The sequence below is a fragment of the Callospermophilus lateralis genome, chromosome 1 (assembly GCF_048772815.1).
Source record: "Callospermophilus lateralis isolate mCalLat2 chromosome 1, mCalLat2.hap1, whole genome shotgun sequence".
NCBI classification, from domain to species: Eukaryota; Metazoa; Chordata; class Mammalia; order Rodentia; family Sciuridae; genus Callospermophilus; species Callospermophilus lateralis.
In genome coordinates this window covers 154,976,547-154,997,509 of record NC_135305.1, presented here as the reverse complement: position 1 = coordinate 154,997,509, position 20,963 = coordinate 154,976,547, and the positions used below count along the sequence as shown (strand labels likewise).

Sequence of the window (20,963 nt, the reverse complement as noted above, 5' to 3'; positions counted from 1 at the left end):
AACAGGAGCGTACTGTCCATCGGGTGGATCAATATAGTGTTGAGCCTACATCAGCAAAAGGAAGCCTCTTCACAGAGGACCCTGGGGGGGGGGGAGAGGGTGGCTCCCCTTCCTCCTGCCATAGCGTGTAGCCGGGTAAAGCAAAGTGGGGGTAAGTCTCAAGACAGGCCACACGCTCTTCCCTGTAGCATCAATTAAGCATTAAGCCGTGTGCAATGGAATCGCTTCTGTTGAACAAGTTTTGAGAAAAGTCACCACTGGAAATGCAGTTCTCCACTGAAAGCTTTTGGCCACATCCATGTGGAGACACCTCTTCCTCTTTCCTCCAAGCTGGAGGAATTGCCTTCCTTGAAAAGCGCAGAAGTTTCCTTGCCCTTTCCACCTTCCAGAAGCTTCTAGAAGCTTCCGCCATTGCTTCACTGATGACCCCGCCTTACTCCAATCCCTGCTTCTCATTGCCACATTTTCTCTCTGGGACTCTGACCTTCCTGCCCCCTTCTCCTGAGGATTCTTGTGATTTTACTGGGCTCAGCCAGATAATCTAGGATAATCTCTTTATCTCGAGTTTCCTAACTTAATCACCTTGGAAAAGCCTCTTTGTCCAGGTAAGGGAACTCATTCAACAGGTTCCAGGAATTAGAATATGGGGGGTCCTGATGCAGCCTAACAGAGTCCACCCCCCAAAACCCCAAAAAGATTCCTGTCTGCCCCACATGCAAAATAAAGTCAGCTCAACTTTCGCATTTTCAGAACCCATTCATCCATTCACTCATGGGAATACAAGGAGGGCCTACTATGTGCCTACTGCGGACCGAGAGAGTCAAACAGAAGGTCCACATCCTAGTGGGACCGGAGATCTTGCTCCTTGAAGAAAAAAGTAAAAAACTTGAAGAAAAAAAAATAACAAAGAATATGTTCGAGGGTGGGAAGTAATGTGGACAGGAGGGAAAAGCAAAGTGACGGCGTTTAAATGAGGTGACCAAGCTAACCAGGGGAGGGGTCCGCAGTGAGGTAACTCCAGGACACTCTGGGAGCAAGAGGGCAGGGGACGGGGATTAGTGGATCCGGCAGGATATCTGTGGACATCCCTGTAGATATCCTGAGGCTCTCACACACCCTCGCAGTATTTTCAAAGGATACTGGAGCAGAATTGGCCAGGGCCCTGCTTTGGCGGAGGTTACTGGGTCCTGGGAAGAGACACCGGTGCCATTCAGCTGATGAAGTGGACTTCCCGCCTTTCGGTTGGAAAGGCCCGGGCCAGCCCCCTGCTTTGCTCGCTCCCCACCCTCCACCCCGTGAACCTAACGGGCTGCTCCTGGGGTGTTCTTTTTTCTAAAACAGGGCTGGCTTCCAAACAGTGTAAGCTCCAGGCCCCGCGAAACCCAGGTCTGCGCGTCACCCTCAGCAGGGTGTGCATTCTGACAGTGTGGGGACACACACTGCAGGACAGACAGGGACTTGGTGAAGGAAGGAGACAGAAGAAGCTGCCCAGTTGCCCAGTCTGTGACCTGTGGAGCAGGGCTGGAGGGGAAGGCAGCCCCCCACCCCACCCCCCGTCGTCGTCGTCGGGAGAAGAGACAAACCAGGGAAGAAAGGCTGTGTCCCCAGCTGTCCCTTGGGAAGCCCAGGGAAACCTGAGGTAAACCCCCCAAGCTGCATTTGTTTTTGATTCTTTGCTTTAAACTGTGTTTACAAATCACTAAGTTCGAAGGTCACAGGGTTGAGCTGTGTGTCTCCTGCTAGCTCTGTTGTAGGTGACCTCTGTGACATCTCCTGGGTGTGGATGATAAGGGTTGCCCAAGTTATTTTTCCAGGACTCGATGGCCACTTTTGTCAAAACCGCTGACTTCACTTGGGTCTCTGCAGGTATCTGATGGGTGACCTTTGACCTCAGGAGGCCACACACTCTTCCCTGGGTTTTCTGAATGTGCTCCCTCCAAAAGCCACAGAGATCACTGATTGCTCAACTCCAGTCACCTTCCCTCACGCCTTCAATCACCCCACTCTTTACCCCATGAACACCCCCAAAACCTATCCTGGGGAGGCAGATTTGAGACTTGGGCTCTCATCTCCATGCCTAGCCACCTTGAAAATAAACTTTGCCTCTTTTTCAAAGCTCATGGCTTCGGTGATTGCCCTATTGTGACATCAGCAACATGGGCCTGGATCGGTAACAATCGAATCCCTTATATCAAATGGCATAGCTCCATCAAATTCATGTCCACCCTCCGTACACCTGAAGCCATCCTAGATCACCTGGAATACCTATGCCGTGTAAACGCTCTGCAGATAGTTTTTATTCCGCATGGTTCAGGAAATTCTGACAAGGAAAGGTCTTGGGGGAGTTTGGAACAGTTCTGACCCCTGTTGGGTTGCTTGGTTGAATCCACAGATGTGGACCCTGTGGGTCCTGAAGGCCAGCTATACTTAGAGGGAGGTTCCCAGGCAGATTGTGGAGACTTCATGGGAGAGGGATATTGAAGCCCAAGAGCCAAAGACAACCAGAAGGACACTTTGAGTCCAACCAAATAAGTTTACTTCCTTGCTGAAGCCAAGGAGAGCATGCCCTAGAGGATTCTGGGTGGTGGTGGTGGGGGAGGGGGCAGGTAGGATGGAGCCCCGAGCGTGTTTTTAAGCAAGGACTAGGCGAATGGGGACCAGGTCCTAGGATACATTCAGGGAGAAGGGACAGTTCGGCAGGAGAATTTTGTAGAGTAAAAATAAAAGAAACCTACTCTCTCCCCACCTCCATGCTGGGGATAAAATCCAGGGCTCCCGAATGCTCAGCAAGTACTCTACCACTGATTTGGGGGCACTGGATACTGGGGATTGAACCGAGGGTGCTACATCCCCAGCCTTTTTTTTTTTTTGAGACAGGATCTTGCTAGGTTGCTAAGGCTGGCTTTGAACTTTTGATCCTCCTGTCTCAGCCTTCAGAGTAGCCGGGATTATAGGAATGTGCCACCCTTGACTTCCTTTCTTCAGTTCTTTGTTACTATATCTTCTGTCCCTTTGATATATGTAAATTTTGTGGGTGCCTTTTTTTTACTGTAGTACATAGGCAGAATTTAATTTTTTTTTTTTTTTTTTTTTTTTTTTGGTACCAGGGATTGAACTCGGGTGCTTAACCCCTGAGCCACATCCTCAGCCCTGTTAAATATTTTATTTAGAAACAGGGTCTCACTGAGTTGCTTAGCGCCTCACTAAATTGCTGAGGCTGGCTTTGAACACAGGATCTTCCTGCCTCAGTCTCCTCCGGAGCTGCTGGCATTACAGGCATGTACCACAGCGCCCGGCCATCTTGACCATTTTTAAATGTATAATTCCTGGCATGAAGAACATCACATAGCTTTGCATCTATCGCCGCTATTTCCAGAACTTTTTCATCACCCTGAACAGAAATACTAGGCCTGTTTAGAAATAATTTCCCCTCCCTTCCTTCTTCCCAGCCCCCAAATGACCTCTAATCTACATTCTTTCTGAGTTTACCTATTCTCCGTGTTCCATAGGTAAGTGGGATCATACCATATTAGTCCTTCTGTGTCTGGCTTTCTTACTCAGCAATAGGTCTTCAAGTTCATTCACGTTGTAGCGTACACCCCCTTTCTATGGCCAAACAGAGTTCCCTTTCATGTCTACACTGCACTTTATCAATCTTTTCCAAGGCTAAACAAACTTCTTGCCAGTTTGACCCACGAATGTTTTTCAGCCAGGGCCTGCACTCCATCTCTTTGAAATGTAAATATCAAGGAAGACATTGTCCCTACCTCCCTGTCACTGTGGGGGTTTTGTTCAAGCTCTTTGTTCCAAACTGTAACCACCTGTGTCTAAAAATTTGAGAAGTTTTATTGTTCCTCCAGGCATGGGCAATTGGCCAGCACAGTGGGTACCCACATTAGCAGGCAAGTCTAAAATGAACTAGAATGTATCCTAAATGAGAAGGTCAAGTGCTCTTGCCCAGGGCAGGTTAGCATGAAACCAGAGAGTTCAGAATACTGCAGTGTTTGGCTGCATATTTAAAAAAAAAAAAAAAGTAGGATTACTTTCCAAGTTTATGATTTCTTTAACACGTTACCTGTGAGATGTGGCACAGTCTGGCTTGATGATTATTCAATAATAAAGCCTCCCTCTAGGGCTGGGGATGTAGCTCAGCAGTAGGGTGCTTGCTTAGCAGGCGTGAGGCCCTGGGTTCCATCCCCAGCATTGCAAAACATAGAACCTTTTATCCTGCAGCTGTGCAGGGGGTCTCTTGGGTTGACAAGAGACTGCTTGTTCCCACCAGTATCTTGGTCATTTTTGATCAGGACACAACCAAATGTAGTCAATAAGGAAGATCATCTCCCCAGCCCTGGGGTCTGCCTCCCGGACTGATAGGAACCTGTTTATCTGAGCACAATCAAGATTGGTTTGCAACTTCTCAGGGTCAGGCCACAGCAGGGCCTGGGATAGAGGCTGGGGAGACAGAAGGAGGTGAATTTGTGCAGCATTTGGTGTGGCCTTTGGGAGTCTGAGCCTGAAGTCATTTTTCCTGCTCTGAAGACGATTTACCCACTAGCAGACAGTTTCTCTTCCCACACTCAAATGCAGGTACCCACAGCCACACTTGAAGTTGGTTTTTCAACTTGAGTCTGATTTTAGGGAAGAGCTGGAGCAGGAAATGGGAAGAGTCAGAGGCACTGAAGTGGAGTACTGTGCATCTGCCCAAGATCCCAGCCCACGGTGGCCCCCCACCAAGTGACATTCCCGTGGGCCCTGGATACACTCACCCACATCCCATACTTCCCCAGGAACACACTTTAATTGAGCACTTTCTCTGTGCCCAGCAGTACGCTCCACACTTGGGACACGAATCTACGCACTCACTCCTCCCGATGACCACAGGAGGCAAGCATTTTTATTATTCCCAATTTACAGGTGAGAAAAACGGGCCTCACAAAAGCTAAGTAACTTGCTAGAATCAAAGAACCGGCAAGACATTTGCAGGGACAGACAATTATTGAGAATCATGCACAGACATGCAAGGTCTGTGCCTAGTAAACTGACATCCAGAGGTGACTTTTATGACCCTGAAGTCACTGCAGATCCAACAGAAAAGAAACAGGATGAATAAATGGTTATTAATTAAGGAAATAATTACAAGACTGAAAAATGCAGCGGGAGAGGGGGGGAAGGAGCAATATTTGGGCTGGGTTGTGGAAAAGGAGAAGCTAAGCTTCCCTGGGGAGGAAGAGGAGTCAACATCTTTGTTGGTATGAGGTGCTGAGGATCGAACCGGGGCCACACGCATGCCAGGAGAGCGCACTACCGCTTGAGCCACACCCCCAGCCCGGAAGAGGAGTCTTGATGAGAACAGAGAGGACAAGGAGGCCTTGTATTCCAGGCTGCAAGAATAGTATCCAACAGAAGGACAAAAGTGGGAGGAGAAAGAAGACCAGCTTATCCAGAGGCATGAACAGCTAGTGGAGAAGAGAATGGCTTCAGATAGGCGAGGAGAGGTGGTGTTTGTCCCTTTGCAACAATGTCGCAGATTTCAGATTTATTTCTAAGGTCATCTTTCTAGTTCAGCTCTCTCAGGGCATCCTGATTTCCTAGTTGAGGGGAATACTTCACCACAGTCTCTAGATACTGACAACAGATCTTTCTAACACTAGTTGGAATTTGAGCTCTTGGGGCACAAGGACTCTGTTTTTTCTCACCTCTGAATCTCTAGGGTACCCAGCACAGGGCCTTGCACTGAACTGGAGTTTAAAAAAAAAAAAAAAAAAAAAAAAACAGAGTAGATGCAGGTATTGAAAACACCCACCCAATCCTGCTTTAAATGTTCAAGTCCAGGTTTTTGATCCCTGTGACTGAATCAGTAGCTACCATCCATAGGAGCCCTGTTTCCCTTATCTAGAATATATGGGTCTATATATGGTAGAATGGGCTTGCAGGACACAAATCTGGGGGCTGTGATTACTGCCCTTCACTATCATAGAGTGCCCTGGGGAAGAGTCCTCGAAAAGCAAGCAAAATGCCTGGCTCAGTACTCCATCGAGATCACTGTTTGCTCTCATTACATCATATGGGTGAGAGCAGAGTCCAGCAGCTCTGGATAGAATCTAGGACAAGGGGCCCCATGCAAGTCTTGTCACTCCCTGAACCTATTCCCCCTCTGTAATTTGGGAAGAAGGCTAGTTCCTCAGGTTTGGGGGAAGAGCCAATGAGCTCCTGCACAGAAAGCTCTCGTCACACATGAAAATATGCATAATTTTTACTGTTCAATTTAAAAACATAATTCATTCTACAATATCAATGCCACCGTCGTCTTGACTGGAAGTAATGCCAACTCTCAACCCCGGAGCCATTTTTTCCCCTTTTGGAGTCCCAGGCTGAGGGAGGGGGTGTGGCTCCAGGATGGGCGGAGCCACTCGACCCCGCCCCCTAGCCCGAGTGGGCGGGGCGAAGCGAGCGTCTCAGCGCGCGCGCGCGGAGGCCCCAGGTACGCGGACAAGATGGCGGCGGCAGCGGTCGACAGCGCGATGGAGGTGGTGCCGGCGCTGGCGGAGGAGGCCGCGCCCGAGGCGGCGGGCCTCAGCTGCCTGGTGAACCTGCCGGGCGAGGTGCTGGAGTACATCCTGTGCAGCGGCTCGCTGTCGGCCTGCGACATCGGCCGCGTCTCCAGCACCTGCCGGCGGCTGCGCGAGGTGTGCCAGAGCAGCGGGAAGGTGTGGAAGGAGCAGTTCCGGGTGAGGTGAGCCACGGCCCCGCGCCCCCGCCGGCGCCCCCCGGGCCCGCCGGCCGCGGCCGCCGCCCCCTGCTGCCCGCGGCCGCCCGGCGCGCGGACCCCACCCCCGGACCCTTCCCGCGGCCCGCAGACAAAGGCCTCCAGGCCGCCGGCCCCGCGGGCCCCGCCGTGCCCACCTCGCGCGCCCCTCGGGCCGGCCCTCGGCCGAGGATGGCGGCGGCCGCGGCGCACGCAGCGGAGCCGCTGTGCGCGCTTCTTTTGTGCCCGACGGGGCTCCGTGTTGACGCGGATCCAGTGATGCGGCGACCCAGCGGGCGCAGCATCCCGGCCGGGGGTGGACAGCACCGATTTCCGCGTCGGACCCGGGACCGCGTCCGGCCCTGCGTGCTCCCCGCATGACCTTGTAAGGGTAGCGGCCCCCCCTTTCTAAAGCCTCCCGCCTCGGCTCCGGGCGGCGGGACTCCCCGGACCTGCCTCGGACCGCGGCCGTTAAATGAGATGATGTGCGGAAAACACACCCAGGGCCCGGCGCGCCGTCCCTGCGAACTGTCATTGTCATCATTTAGGACTCTTGCTGCCACAGCTGCCCTCCTTTTAGAGGTGGGGGAGTGGAGGCACACAGCCCGCAGTCGCCACGCCAAGGTCACACCGTTTGGGTGAGTGCGTGGACGCCGGCTGGAGACTCGAACTAGGTCCCCTGCCAGGAGCCCCCTCTTCCCACCGGGCCGGCTGGCCGTGTCTGTTTCCCAAGGCGGCCTGTGGGTCTCTGTGGAGCTGAGGGGGTGTTTCTCTCCTTGTAGGTGGCCTTCCCTTATGAAACACTACAGCCCCACCGACTACGTCAATTGGTTGGAGGAATATAAAGTTCGGCAAAAAGCTGGGTTAGAAGCCCGGAAGATTGTAGCCTCGTTCTCCAAGAGGTTCTTTTCAGAGCACGTAAGGATCTGTTGATGTAGCTCTAAGCATTCGCCTGGTAGTGGTGTGTGTGTGTGTGTGTGTGTGTGTCCGCGCGTGCGTGTGTGTCTGGGTTTGTAGGCATTAGCTCATCCGGCTCTTGTTGATATCTCCCTGTTCAGGGCTCTCACAATCCCTTACTCACTTCCATGGCTGCAAGAGTCATTGTGTCCTTTCCCTCCCATCCAAACAACACGAAGCCATTTGTCCCTGCCAGCTTTACTTTTCTAAAGCCAGAAAGAGAATGGGGGTGGAGGGAGTAGGGAGGGCCCGCAGCACAATGTGGAGGGAATCCAGATCAGCACTATTTCTCTTCAAGTAGGTTAAATGTTTTTTTTTTTTTTTTGCAACCTCCACATGATTTGGGGAAATCATCAATGATTGAGCACCATAGATTTCTCCCAGTTGTCTTCCCAGAAGGGTTGACAGAATTAATGTGCTTCTTCCCTCTGGCTTTGCAGATTCTACCCAGCATCAAACTGCGTTATTTGTAGGTAACAGGATGAAAACCTACATATAGATCAGAGTTGTTTCTCCCTTAAATAAAATTGTCTTGCATTCAGTATACCTGAGAAGTTTTCTTTCTTTCTTTTCTTTTTTTTAATTGTTGAAATGCATGGTTTTTTTTGGGGGGGGGGGGGGGTATTTTTTTCCCTTCCCCAAAATGTCTCATGGAAGTTTCTGTATCCATTCCTGATTCTTAACTTTTTGCAACTCTGGAAAATTTTGAAACTGACATTTTTAATTCAACAAACTATTAAATTTTCACTTCTGATTGGGGGGAGGGGTCTACAAATAGAACTGATCTTATTTATGTTTACTGAAGGTTATTTAACTGAAGATTAGTTCTGATGTTCTAATTTTAACTACTGCTAATGGAGTATACACATTGGAAATGTTTCCAAGTTGTTTCAGGTTTTGAAAGGGAAAATTTTGAACTTTGAACTAATTTGGACTTATTTCCATTTGGGTAATAAAAATTGACATTCCCTGAGTATAATTCATTGCTACAAATGTTTGTTAATGTTAGAATGAACACAATGTAAGTTCTACTTTGGAGAGGTTATGCCTTGGCTAATTGATAATCACAAATGGTGAATACTGGTTCAGGTGTGTTTACCCTAGGCATGTTTGATGCGTTGGTCCTGGGCTGCTACTAGGTTGCAACCTCACCTTCTTGTCCAGCTGGTTTTGTATGCATTTTTAACATTCTGGGCCTTCACCTAATAATGATGGATTGTGCTTTTTTATCTCTTAGTTCTCTCTTTCCCTGTACCACTACTTAATTAGAAGTATGTAAAGGACTTTGAACACAGCAGAAGCATACTAAAGATTGATCTGTGGGTGGGTGATTGCTTTGGCTCAGGACCCCTGAGCATGCACACAGGTTGACCTGGCTACCTTTAAAAAAAAAAAGTGAAAGAAGTCATACGTGTTTTAGTGAAGATCTTGAAGCTCATCATTCTACCTGCTCCAGAGGAGAAAACACACCCAGCAGGTTAAAGGAGCACCTACTCCACCAAGCTTTTGATGGCTCTGGCCCTCCTTAATCCTTAAGAGCTATTTTTCTTCACATTAGAATTCAGTTTCAGCAATTTCCAGTGTATGAAGAGGTAATTAATTTAATTTACAAGTCACATGGAAAGCTGAATAAATTATTGGTGCTTTTCATGATGCTTTCTACTCCTGGCAGGTAGTTTGAGGTAGTATAGAATAGCTGTTAACCACTGTCCACAGAAGTGGGCATCTGTGTATGCAGCTCAGATTTGTGTGAATGACAACAGCATTAATCCTCGTAACTGAGGCCTACTTTTGTATGTCCTCTTCATAGGTTCCTTGTAATGGCTTCAGTGACATTGAGAACCTTGAGGGACCAGAGATATTTTTTGAGGATGAACTGGTGTGCATTCTAAATATGGAAGGACGGTAAGCCATAACTTTCACAGAGTTTTTTTAGGTTTGTTTTAATAGTAATAACCCTAGAGTAAATTGCTATAATTTGTATGTGACCAAACCTTGGGGGAATATGTTTCCAAGGTTGTTTGGAAAGTTCTGTGAGTACGAAGTTAATACATCAAGACGACTGATATGCAATCAGCTATCTGTATCTATGGGTGCTGTGTCCGTGGAGTCAACCAGCCTTGGATCCAAAATATTTGGGGAAAAATATGTCTATACTGAACATATACCAACTTGTTTTTCTCTTGTCATTGCTCTCTAAACAATATAACACTATTTTACATAGCTGTTACACTGTATTAGCTATTATAAGTAACTTAGAGGTGATTGAAAATGTAGGAGGACATGCGCAGTTTTCAATGCAAACACTGCATCATTTTACATAAGGAACTTGAGCATCTGCAGAGTGTGGTGTCCAAGGGCAGTTCCTAGAACCAATTTACCACAGATACCAAGGGGCAGCTGTGTAAAGAAATCTTGTAAAAATCCTTTTGGAAAGAAAAGAGAATTTTTAGCTCTACTATAGGTCAAGCACTATGCTCTAGGCACTGGGTATTTTTTAGGTCAATGTGAAACCTTTTGGTTACATTATCCTTCGTCATCTCTCCACCTACCACTACCAAATTTGCCTATCATGAATTGAATTTTTGTTTTTTAAAATAATCTTTTAGGCATGTCTTGACGTAATGGATACTTTTTTAAATTAAAAAAAAAATTATGATTTCTGAATTTGGGTAAGAATCTTACTTTAGTCTTGAACATTGTAGCTATTTAGTAGAGCTGTTTTTTTTTTTTTTTTTTCCTCTCAGGCAGTGACTGTTGCTTATTCTCCCAATTAAGAAGTATCGTTATCTCTTGGTGGTTGTTTAAAATGTTTTAGGGCTTATCTTTTCTGTTGTGAAGATTAATTTCTCGTTTACCTGGAAGATGACTTGGCTTCCCACTTTCCTTGGTGGTGGAAAGGATTTTCTGTTCTAATAATTGAGAAAGCTTTACTAGTGATGGAAGATAAGAGCGGGAGTGTTTACTGTCTTCCTTAAGAGAAATCATTGTGAAATAGCTCACAAGCAAGGCATGAAATGTTTCTATTGTTGTTTTTAAGGAGATTTGGAAGAGGTAAAACTTTGTCAGTGGAACAAGGAGAGGTAAGATGTGTCACTATTCTAGGCCTTGGATGAGTTCAGATGCAGAGGTCATTTTCCTGTTTCTATTTTGGTTTATCTATAAATGAATTGAAGTATGATCTAACAGTGTTATGTAGCCTTAAAAATAAAATCTGACTTGTGTTTTTTACACACACACACACATACATATATATACTTTTAAATACATATGTGTGATCTCATATGTACTTTATTGGTTTAGTGAGATGTTTATTGCAGACTTTTTTTTTCCTAATATGTGCCGATTATACTCTTCTCTACTCCCTCCCTCCTTTCACATTGGCCTTCCTGTACCTACCCCTGTACTTCTTGCAGGGATTGAACTCAAGGTGCTTAACACATCCCAGCTATATATTTTATTTTTTAGTTATAAGTGGACATAATACGTTATTTTATTTATTTATTTATTTTTATGAAGTGCTGAGGATGGAACCCAGTGCCTTACACAGGCTAGGCAGGTGCTCTACTGCTGAGCAACACCCCTAGCCCCTTATATTTTATTTTGAGATAGAGTTTTGCTGAGTTGCTAAAGCTGGTTTGCATTTGCAACCCTCCTGTCCCAGCCTCCTGGTGTTCCACCACCCGTGGCCCCCTGTACTTCTTGATAACAACCTGTGTTATGCTCTTTCATGCTAATAGATGGTGATAAATATGGGTAAGGAAAAGGGGAATCACTATTTCATAAAATTGGTATCATATAATAGGTATTTTTCTCTCTATATATTTTTTCCTCACTCAACATTACCTTAAGGAAAGCTTTTTTAATCAACTGATATAAGATCAAATTTACTCTCTGATAAGCAGCCACTTTCTTTTTATGTCACCGTGAAGAAGAATGTCTAGTAGATTCATTTCCAAGCCATAGATTCTTGGGAATGAGATTCTAGATTCAGACTACAGAGTATTTTTGAAAATAAGAGCATGTCCTTAAGAGCAGAGACTTACTATACAAAAATGCTAGTTCTGAAATTATGACACTTAGTGCCATTCTAATTAGGATCCAAACAGGGTTTTGAGAGGGGGACCTTTTTATTTTTTCAGTTGAATAATACTGTCATAAAACACATATGGATGAGTAAGTTTAGAAGAAGGGCCAGAGGAAGAAAAATGTTTAAGTAATCATCCTGGAGGCTGGGAAGAGCTCAGCTCAGTGATAGAGTGCTTGCTGGTATGCCTGGCCCTAGGTTTAATCCTCAGCACTACAAAAAAATAGTAACAGTGACAATTAGAATCATAATGTGAAATGTGTATCATGAGATAGTACAACATATTCCAAGACTATTTGTACCAAAAAATAGTCTTTAAATAAATACTACTTACAGATAAATTATGGCCATCCATGGCAAAGGATGATCCACATGCCAAAATAATGGATAGTATATTTAAACTCTGAGAGAAAAAGGTGGATGATTTAATAGGTGAATATCCACCTGAAACAAAGTAAAACCTGTATCATATATAAAAAAATTTCCAAAGGGTTAAACAATTGAAATTTTTAAATGATCACAATGAAATGGGAGACTTTTAGGGAGACCTCCTTACTCAAGACCAATGATACTAAAGCAATGAAAGAACACAAATGATTTTGTTGTAAAAAATAAACTTCTGTATATCTGAAGAAAGCATAAAGTTAATATAATTCTTATGAATTTCCAACACGAAATTGAAAAACATACAAAGGATAGAAGAATAACATTCACAGAAGAGCAAATCCATATGCTGACAATCATGTTAAAAACCTTCAAACTCACTTTTCAAAGAAATGTTAAATAAAATAACAGGGGAGGGGCTGGGATTGTGGCTTAATGGTAGAGCACTCGCCTAACTCGTGCGAGGCCTTGGGTTAGATCCTCAGCACCATATAAAAATAAATAAATAAAATTAAGATATTGTCTCCAACTACAACTAAAAAATAAATATTAAAAAAGTAAGTAAATAACAGGGGAACTTCGAACTTGCAATCAAGTTATTTGCCTTTTTACTTATCAGATTGGAAAAAAAAAAAGACTAAAAATGCATAGCAAATAAAAACATGTATGATGGGGTTTTTAGAAATAATTTTATAAATATATTACCCCTTGGCCTGGCATATATTTTGAGCCTAAAATAGGATAGTTTTTAAATGACAGGGAATACTCTACATCTTAAAATATTTGGGGATTCCAGTTTCTGTGGAGAACCCAGTTTGTATTCAGTCCTGGCAAAAGGCTTGTTGTTTGCTTACAGAAAACTTAGGAGAAGAAAGAGATAGTTTCTGCAAATGCTTTAGTCTCTGTCTTTGAAAAATAATTTGTATTTAATGGTGTTCTGTTGGTCTGAAAAAAGTACACCGCACCAGTAAAAAGATGTGAAGACAGAATGAGTATGTCCCCTGGTGCTATGGCACATATCTATAATCCCAGAGGCTTAGGAGGCTGAAGCAGGAGGATCCAAAGTTCAAACCAGCCTTCGCAACTCAGCAAGATGCTGTCTCAAAATAAAAAAGGGTTGGGGATGTGGCTTAGTGGTTAAGTGCCCTGGGTGCAATCCCTTCCACCCAAAAAAGAAAGAGGACACACTGCGGTAAAGACTTGAAACTACATATTTTAAAAGTGTATATTGTAGCTGAGAAAATTGACCCAGAATGACTAACACTGAGATATATTTTAGTAAAATTACTGTTTTTTTGTTTTTTTGTTTTTTTTTTTAAGACGGTCTTCATAAGTTGCTTAGGGCCTTGCTAAGTTGCTGAGGCTGGCTTTGGCTTTGAATTCATGATCCTTCCGCCTCAGCCTCCCAAGCCTCTGGGTTTATAGGTGTGCACCACTGCACCCAGCCCCCAAATCACTAGATTTAAAGACAGAAAAGCCCTTTGGTTATCCAAGCAAAAAATGGTGAAGTCATTTACAAGAGAAAGAAAATAAAATATGTCAACAGGCTATTCAATAGCAATGCTTTATGGCAGAGGAAAAAAAGATATTCAAAGATTGAAAGAAAATGTTAGCTAAGGTATTTATGCCAGCTAGACTGACTTCCAGATATAAAGCTGCAAACTTACCAACTTGGAGGGAGCCAGACTTTCAGGCTCTGTCTGACAAATCTGCTAGAAAATGATCTTTGGACACTCTAAACAAACAAAACAGAACAGATATGTTGACACAGACCTGGGGGTGAGCATTCAACATAGGCTGTAGAATTAAATCCAAACCAGGCTTGTAGGGACAAAGTATGTGTGCGTCGTGGGCATGGGCCCTGGCTGTTGGGTTCAGTGCAGCTATTTAAAAAATGAGTGGACAGTGACAGTGCAGAAAGATGTGTGTGTAAATAGTCTGTCTTTGCACTCATTAAAGTGACAAGAATGTTGGTCTTGTTATTCTGAGCATAATGTGTGTGTGAGAGGTGTATAATAAAGTAAGTGAACAATTATGTGATAATTATTCTAATTCTGTCATCTGGAATCCTGCAGAAGCAGAATTCTGGAATAAAAAAGAAAATAGAAGGAAGTCTAAGCCGTGTACTTCTAAATTTGAATTACTAGTGTTGGGGTGAACTCATGTAGTATTTTATACTTAAATATGTAGATATATGTCGGGGTATGTGCAGTCATTAAGCATACTAGCTCTGTTCACTGAAGAGGTCTAAAAATAATAACCAATCCAGTAGAAATGATCTTCCCTGGTCTTCAGATTGTGAACTTTAGATACCATTTCCCACCAAAAGTAACCAGGGTTTTTGGAGAAATGGTTGATTCTAGGTCCAGTGCAGGAAATGAAAAAGATGAGCCTCAAGTATCTTCCAAGCCTGGAACCGGGTAGCAAACAACCAACAATTCTCCACAATAGAAGTGTTTGGAGCCAGTAGTGAAGAGGCTTCTATGGACTGGAGATGTGAGGATTTGAGCATCAATGCAGATGAGTGGATTGAAACAGATATGTTTATTCCATGAGTTCATCATAGTATTTAAAAATAACAACTTATTGGCCACCTTTGGAGGATAATAGAAACTCAGATCATTAGTTTGAAAAATATGAATGAAAGGAATGATATAAATGTTGTCCCTTCCTTTCCTATATCCTGTATCGTTGGAGGACCAAATAGCAAAGATGAATGGAAGTTTTTCTTTGTAGAAATATTCTAACCAATAAATGAAGAAGGGATTGTTCAGTTAGAATATCACTATTTTGTAACCTCTAAGGAATGAGCAGACTAGGCATCCTGTCACAGTGGCTGCTGACGTTGCAAGAGAAACAACTAGGCCGAACCACCTCCTAAGGCAGGGCCATACTGCTTCCTGGGAAGGCATCTTGCCAAATGATTGGCATCTGAATCTTGAAACTCTACCTCCAACTTCCAACAAGAAATTCAGGAGAGCATTTTATACCATGATGTGGATGCAATCAGGAAACTCCAGACAGGGAAGCTACAGGTCAAACAACCCTGTTTCTTCAACAAATAAAATGCAAGGGGGTGCTAGGCACAGTGGCACACTCCTGTAATCTCAGCAACTGAGGAGGTTGAGGCAGGAGGATTGCAAGTTCAGAGCCAGCCTCGGCAATTTAGTGAGGCCCTAAGCAACTTAGTAAGACCCTGTCTCAAAAAAGGAGGGCTGGGGATATGGCTCAGTTGCTTGAGTGCTTGCCTTGCATGCATGGGGCCCTGGGTTCAATACCTAACACCACAAAATAAATAAACAGCTAAAGAGAATTGAGGATGTGGCTCCGTGGTTAAGCACCCCTGGGTTCAATCGCCAGCACCATAAAATTAAAAAAAAAAAAAATTGATTAAAAAAAATACAAGGTGGGGAAAAGGTAAAGGGAAGTCCTGTAGATTAAGAGATTTTAAGGACCATAGAATAGGCTAGAATGTTTAGGGATGCACATTTGGTGGTTATTACTGTAGAGAAAAAGAATGAAGTGTAGAATGACCAGAGAGGTGTGGAATGTGGTTATTTTTGAGGGGGAGGAGGGACACATCTTGTGTGTGTGTGGAAGATAACCAAAGGCATTCTGAGAGGGAGTAAGGGGTCCTGGGCTCTTGGAGGTTGTCGGCCTCACTGGAGTGGTAGAGCTGCAGTACTGGAGATCCGGTGACTGGGAGGAAAGAGGTTCTGATGTGCCCCCCCGCCCTCCGAGTGGGAAGTGGAGTGGTGGGTGGGCATGCAAGACCAAGGTCTGGGAAAACTTCTGAAACATAAAAACGGGAGGTCAGTGTGGATAATGTCTGAACGGAGGTTGGATGGACTTGCTGTGGCTGTGACCACGGAAGGGGAACGCAGCACCCAGAGTGTCCTGAGGCAGAGGCTGGGGACCAACCTCCATTCCAGGTGCCCTCCTGTCTCTTGAAACCCACAGAAGCTCAGCTCGTTCTTGGGCTGCTCTTTCATTTGCTTTTACCAAAGATTATAGGCAAGTAAATCTGAGGCCAGCCCATAAGTGTTCCACGGATTTTAGCACAAGGGATTGAGTGTTGAGTCACACGTGCAAAGCCCTCAGTGTGCTGCCAGCCCCTATGCTAGTAAGGACAATAGGAACAGGAATCAGCCAGGCATGTGGCGCACACCTGTGATTCGAGCAGTTCTGGAGACTGAGGCAAGATGATCACAAGTTTGTGGCCCACCTCAGCAACTTCGCAAGACCTTGTCCCAAAATGCCTTTTTTTAAAATTTTTTTTTGGTTGTAAATAGATCTTTTATTTTATTTATTTATATGCAGTGCTGAGGATCGAACCCAGGGCCTCATACATGCCAGGCAAGTGCCACTGAGCCACAACCCCAGCTCCCCCCCCCCCCCGCCCCAAATGCCCTTTTTAAGGGCTGGGGATGTGGCTCAGTGGTAGAACTGACTTCAGTCCCCAGTTCCAAAAAAGATGGTGAACCATTTCTGGTTCTCTGATTGTAATAGACTACATGACATGATAATTGTGAAGTAGAAACTAAGTAATTGAATGTTTTAAAAATCTTGATTTTTATTGACTTGATTGTTATTTGTTTGTTTTCTAGAAAAGCTTTGACCTGGAAATACTACGCCAAAAAAATTCTTTACTACCTACGGCAACAGAAAATTTTAAATAACCTCAAGGCTTTTCTTCAGCAGCCTGATGATTATGAGTCGTATCTTGAAGGTGGGTCTTTCCCATACCGTGGACAGTGGTGTTTCATAGGTAGCTTTTTAAAAGTAGTCTTTCTAAGAGCAGGAGAAGGAACTGCTTTTGTGGTATGAATGGAAAAAGAAATCACACTGAGAGCTTTGGGAGGTTGGATTGTGGTCTGGCCAGTGAGGTGGGCAGTTCTGCACCTCTGATAAAATTTTGTTGGTATCTTTAGCCCTCAGCTGAAGAGAGGGTGCTTCTAAAGATGCGTCATTGGTCCACGTGTGAGAGTGATGTTTTAGCTAATGAGATGAATTCCTTCCAAGCTTTGAAGCATCATTTCCAAGACAGAAATAAAAGCATCTGATTTTGTCTCTGTGTAACCTTGGGCAAATCCCTCAACCTCTGGTTGGAGTTTAATGAGGACAGAATGTTCTGGTGCATCGGCATCTGCTGGTCCATGATGAGAAGCGAGGAGAAAGGGGTTGGGTGGGCAGGCTCTGTGGGGGCAGGGAGTGACTCTGTGTTCTTAGGTAGTCCAGCAGGAACAAAATGTGACTTCAATTTCTTTAAACTGTTTTAATTCCTAGAATGTTATACAAACACTCCCATAAATTGTGGTTATGAAATGCATGTTGCTTTCCTTGCTTCCAGTGACTTATTCAGTCTTTGATTTTTTCCCTTCCCTATCACCTAGTCATGTCTCCATTCCTGTTCTCATGTGGCTGTCACAACCTCTCCCAGCAGCAGCTTTCTAAAGATACTTGCTCTCCTGAGCCCTCCACTCCTGCCCTCCAGTCAGCCAACACATCCAGCCCGGTCCAACCCAGACTCCCCTTCTCACCACTCCTGTGAGGCCTGCCACGGAAGCCAGCTTGCTCTGTGAACCTTTGCTTCCAGTGTCCTCCACAGTCCTTCTTCCTGACCCTTCCCATTACTCTGCACATACACTTCTGCCTTCACTTGCTCACTTGTGGCCTCCTCCTTCTTTGTCGTACCCTCCAGGCTCGGCTCAGGCCTCCCCTCCATCCAGTGCCAACTGAGGGCTTGAGGGTTCCCTAGCTGTAGTAGCATTTAATAGTCACCTGCATCCCAGTCTTTCTGTTTGAAATGTATACATTTTGTTTCTTCAGCTAGTCACTATATTTCTTTATGATCCTAGTTGCAATAAACAATGCCTAGTGTAGGTACTTATTAATTGTAGGAAAGTCCAGTACTGTCCAGAAGGAAATGGAAGATCTTTTTTAGTGGATTAGAATACAATATCCTTACCACCTTGGAATTCTGTCATGCACACTGAAGTTGGAAGTCCTCCTCCTGTTTACTTCACAGTTAAGAATAGTGTAACAAGCCTTATTTTCTGAAGTTTATGTATAAAAATAAATACTTTTCATTTTTCAAAGTTAGAGTTTTCAAGTCACCCATCCAAATCATTGTTGTAGGCATTGGAAGCCATCATCGAATTTTACATGGCTGAGTGAATGGACACCTGTCCAGGGCTTTGATGCTTGGTGGCCCATGGAGCTCTGATGCCATTGAAGAGGTGCAGGAGTAGGTGTTAGGCTGAGTAGAGATGTGCAGTATGGCCCTCGGCCATATGGGGAGGGAGTGGCACACAGGGGCCCAGGAGCCAGACCCTGGCTGGTGGCAACACAGGACTGGAGACTCAGTCTCTTGATGCCCATTCAGTGCTCTCTGCTCCTCAGAGTGTTTGCTGATAGGGTAGTCAGGATCCGGAACTGTTCTGGGGTCTCTTGAATTGAAGATGACTCCCAGGCTCCCAAGTGAATATGTCCTGTAACCAAATGATGACAACCCTTTGGTGTCAGGTGAAAAGATCACCTAAAGCTCTGGAGAGTGCTGGTTTTCAAGAGGCAGGGTCTCTGGTGTGCCCTGTGTGATGTTTCATTGGCAGCTTCTCTGAGCGTTACTGTTTAATTTGAAGGTACAGTTATCTACAAAGTCCATTTAATCTTCACCTTGAGAAGTAGAGTTTATTCAAATGGATGGTCATTGAGGGCTTTCATTTTTATTTTATTTATTTTTTGTTTTTTTAAAGAAAGGAACTGTTTTACCCCATTAAGGTTTCTGAAGATTTTGGATTTTGAACCTATAAGAAAGCAGGAGAGAGAAGTAGCTTGAAAAGATCTCCATTGTCACATCTGATTCTCCTTATCATAGAACATAGGAATATGCCAGATACTACACATTTATTTATTTATTTGTCTGTTTCTTTATTTTGCTACTGGGGATTGGACTCAGGGACACTTAACCACTGAGCCACATCCCCACCCTTATTTTGTATTTTATTTAGAGACAGGGTCTTAAATAAGTTGCTAAGCATCTCACTTTTGCTGAGGCTGGCTTTGAACTCATGATCCTCCTGCCTCAGCTTCCTGACCTTCTGGGAGTATAGGTGTACACCACTGCGCCGGACTATTACACAATTTTTGAACCCATGAACTCTGAGAGGTCAGAGAAGTTTGTTTATTAGAAGAAGAGTGAAATACAAACTCCTTCATTGTGAAATCTGCTTTTCCTTCTCAGTGTGTTAGCAGCAAGGCCTAAGATAGGACACTTATCTGGTGGTGGGTGGTGCGCAGAGCTCTCGCCTGGGGTGTTTGGGGCCCAACAACAAGCTGGTAAGAATAAGGAAGAAAAGAGTATCAATCGCCTGGTTATTATTCATCCCCAGGTGCCGTGTACATCGACCAGTACTGCAACCCTCTCTCAGACATCAGCCTCAAAGACATCCAGGCCCAGATCGACAGCATCGTAGAGCTTGTTTGCAAAACCCTCCGGGGCATAAACAGCCGCCATCCCAGCTTGGCCTTCAAGGCAGGTGTGGAATTGCTTTGGGTCCAGCTATATTTGAAAAAAAAAAAACACCAAACAAACCAAAAACCTTGGGGAGTTGGTTTATTTGGGAAATGCTAAGATGGTCCGTTTATACAACAAAAAAACGTGATAAACAATAGAACATCCTTTTTACCTGAATAAAATAAGAGACTTTAGATACATACTCCATTCTGCTCCCTAGATTGGAAGCACTTGGTTGTTAAGCCATTGCCAGTCACCACATATTGTGGGTTATTTGGGGCATTATTGGGAACGTCATTTGTACTTGTGTCCCAGAGCAGATCTCTATGTTTCAGGTGACTCTTCCATGATAATGGAAATAGAACTTCAGAGCCAGGTGTTGGATGCCATGAATTATGTCCTTTATGACCAGCTGAAATTCAAGGGGAACCGAATGGATTATTACAATGCACTCAACTTATACATGCACCAGGTAAATGTGGATATAGTAAAGAAAGATACAGTTGGCCCTCCATATCTGTGGATTCCACTGCATCCACATATTTTAACAAAATATTAAAAAAAAAAAAAGTAATGATTGCATCTGTACTGAACATGCACAGACTTTTCATGTCATTATTACCTAAGCAATACAACTATTTATATATCCTACATTTCTTTTACATACCTACCATTTGTATGGCATTAGGTATTTTAAGTCATCTTGAGATGGTTTAAAGAATGCAAGGTTATTTACAAATAGTGTACCACTTTATATAAGGGATTTGAGTATTTGTTTCAGTATTTGTGGGCAGTCCTGGAACCAACTCCTCACCAGTACCAATTGATGGCTGTGTGTGTGTGTGTGTGTGTGTGTGTGTGTACATGTATATTTTAAGTTCGTTTCTGATAGACTCTCTATTTGTGGAGGATGAATGCTTTGTCTTCCCATTTCTGAAGGCCAATTTTTTTTCAGTCACAAGAGTTTTGCTGTGAATGTCCTTTGTATGGGGATAAATTTGCTAGTAGAAGTAGGTATTTCTCTGACTCAGTTGGGTCCACTGTGCCATGTGAACACACACCTGCAAACCTCATCAGGGCTGTCTCTGCTCTGGTCTCCAGCAAATTTGGTGGCGATCCGCGGCCTAGCCATGTCAGTCTTGGCACTTTCAATATTTATTTCCTTCTTGGCTCCGTTTTCATGTCTATTCTGTGCTCTGCCTGCTACTTTCATTTTATTTTGTCACACACACTTTTCCTTGAAATGTCTTTAAATTCTTTTTGGAAGAACGAGG

At 44.4% G+C, this 20,963-nt stretch overlaps 1 protein-coding gene across 2 annotated transcripts in view; it reads left to right on the top strand.

Moving 5' to 3' along the window:
* Window positions 1–6,480: 6,480 nt before the first annotated feature.
* Fbxo21 (F-box protein 21) overlaps window positions 6,481–20,963 on the top strand; it is a 39,059-nt gene continuing 24,576 nt past the window's right edge. For both annotated transcript variants that reach the window (XM_076855042.2, XM_076854957.2), the window contains exons 1-6: window positions 6,481–6,733; window positions 7,528–7,663; window positions 9,513–9,607; window positions 16,781–16,902; window positions 19,565–19,711; window positions 20,025–20,161. In XM_076855042.2, the coding sequence (XP_076711157.1) occupies window positions 6,495–6,733; window positions 7,528–7,663; window positions 9,513–9,607; window positions 16,781–16,902; window positions 19,565–19,711; window positions 20,025–20,161 (876 nt within the window). In that variant the 5' untranslated portion in view covers window positions 6,481–6,494. The remainder of the gene's footprint in view (window positions 6,734–7,527; window positions 7,664–9,512; window positions 9,608–16,780; window positions 16,903–19,564; window positions 19,712–20,024; window positions 20,162–20,963) is intronic.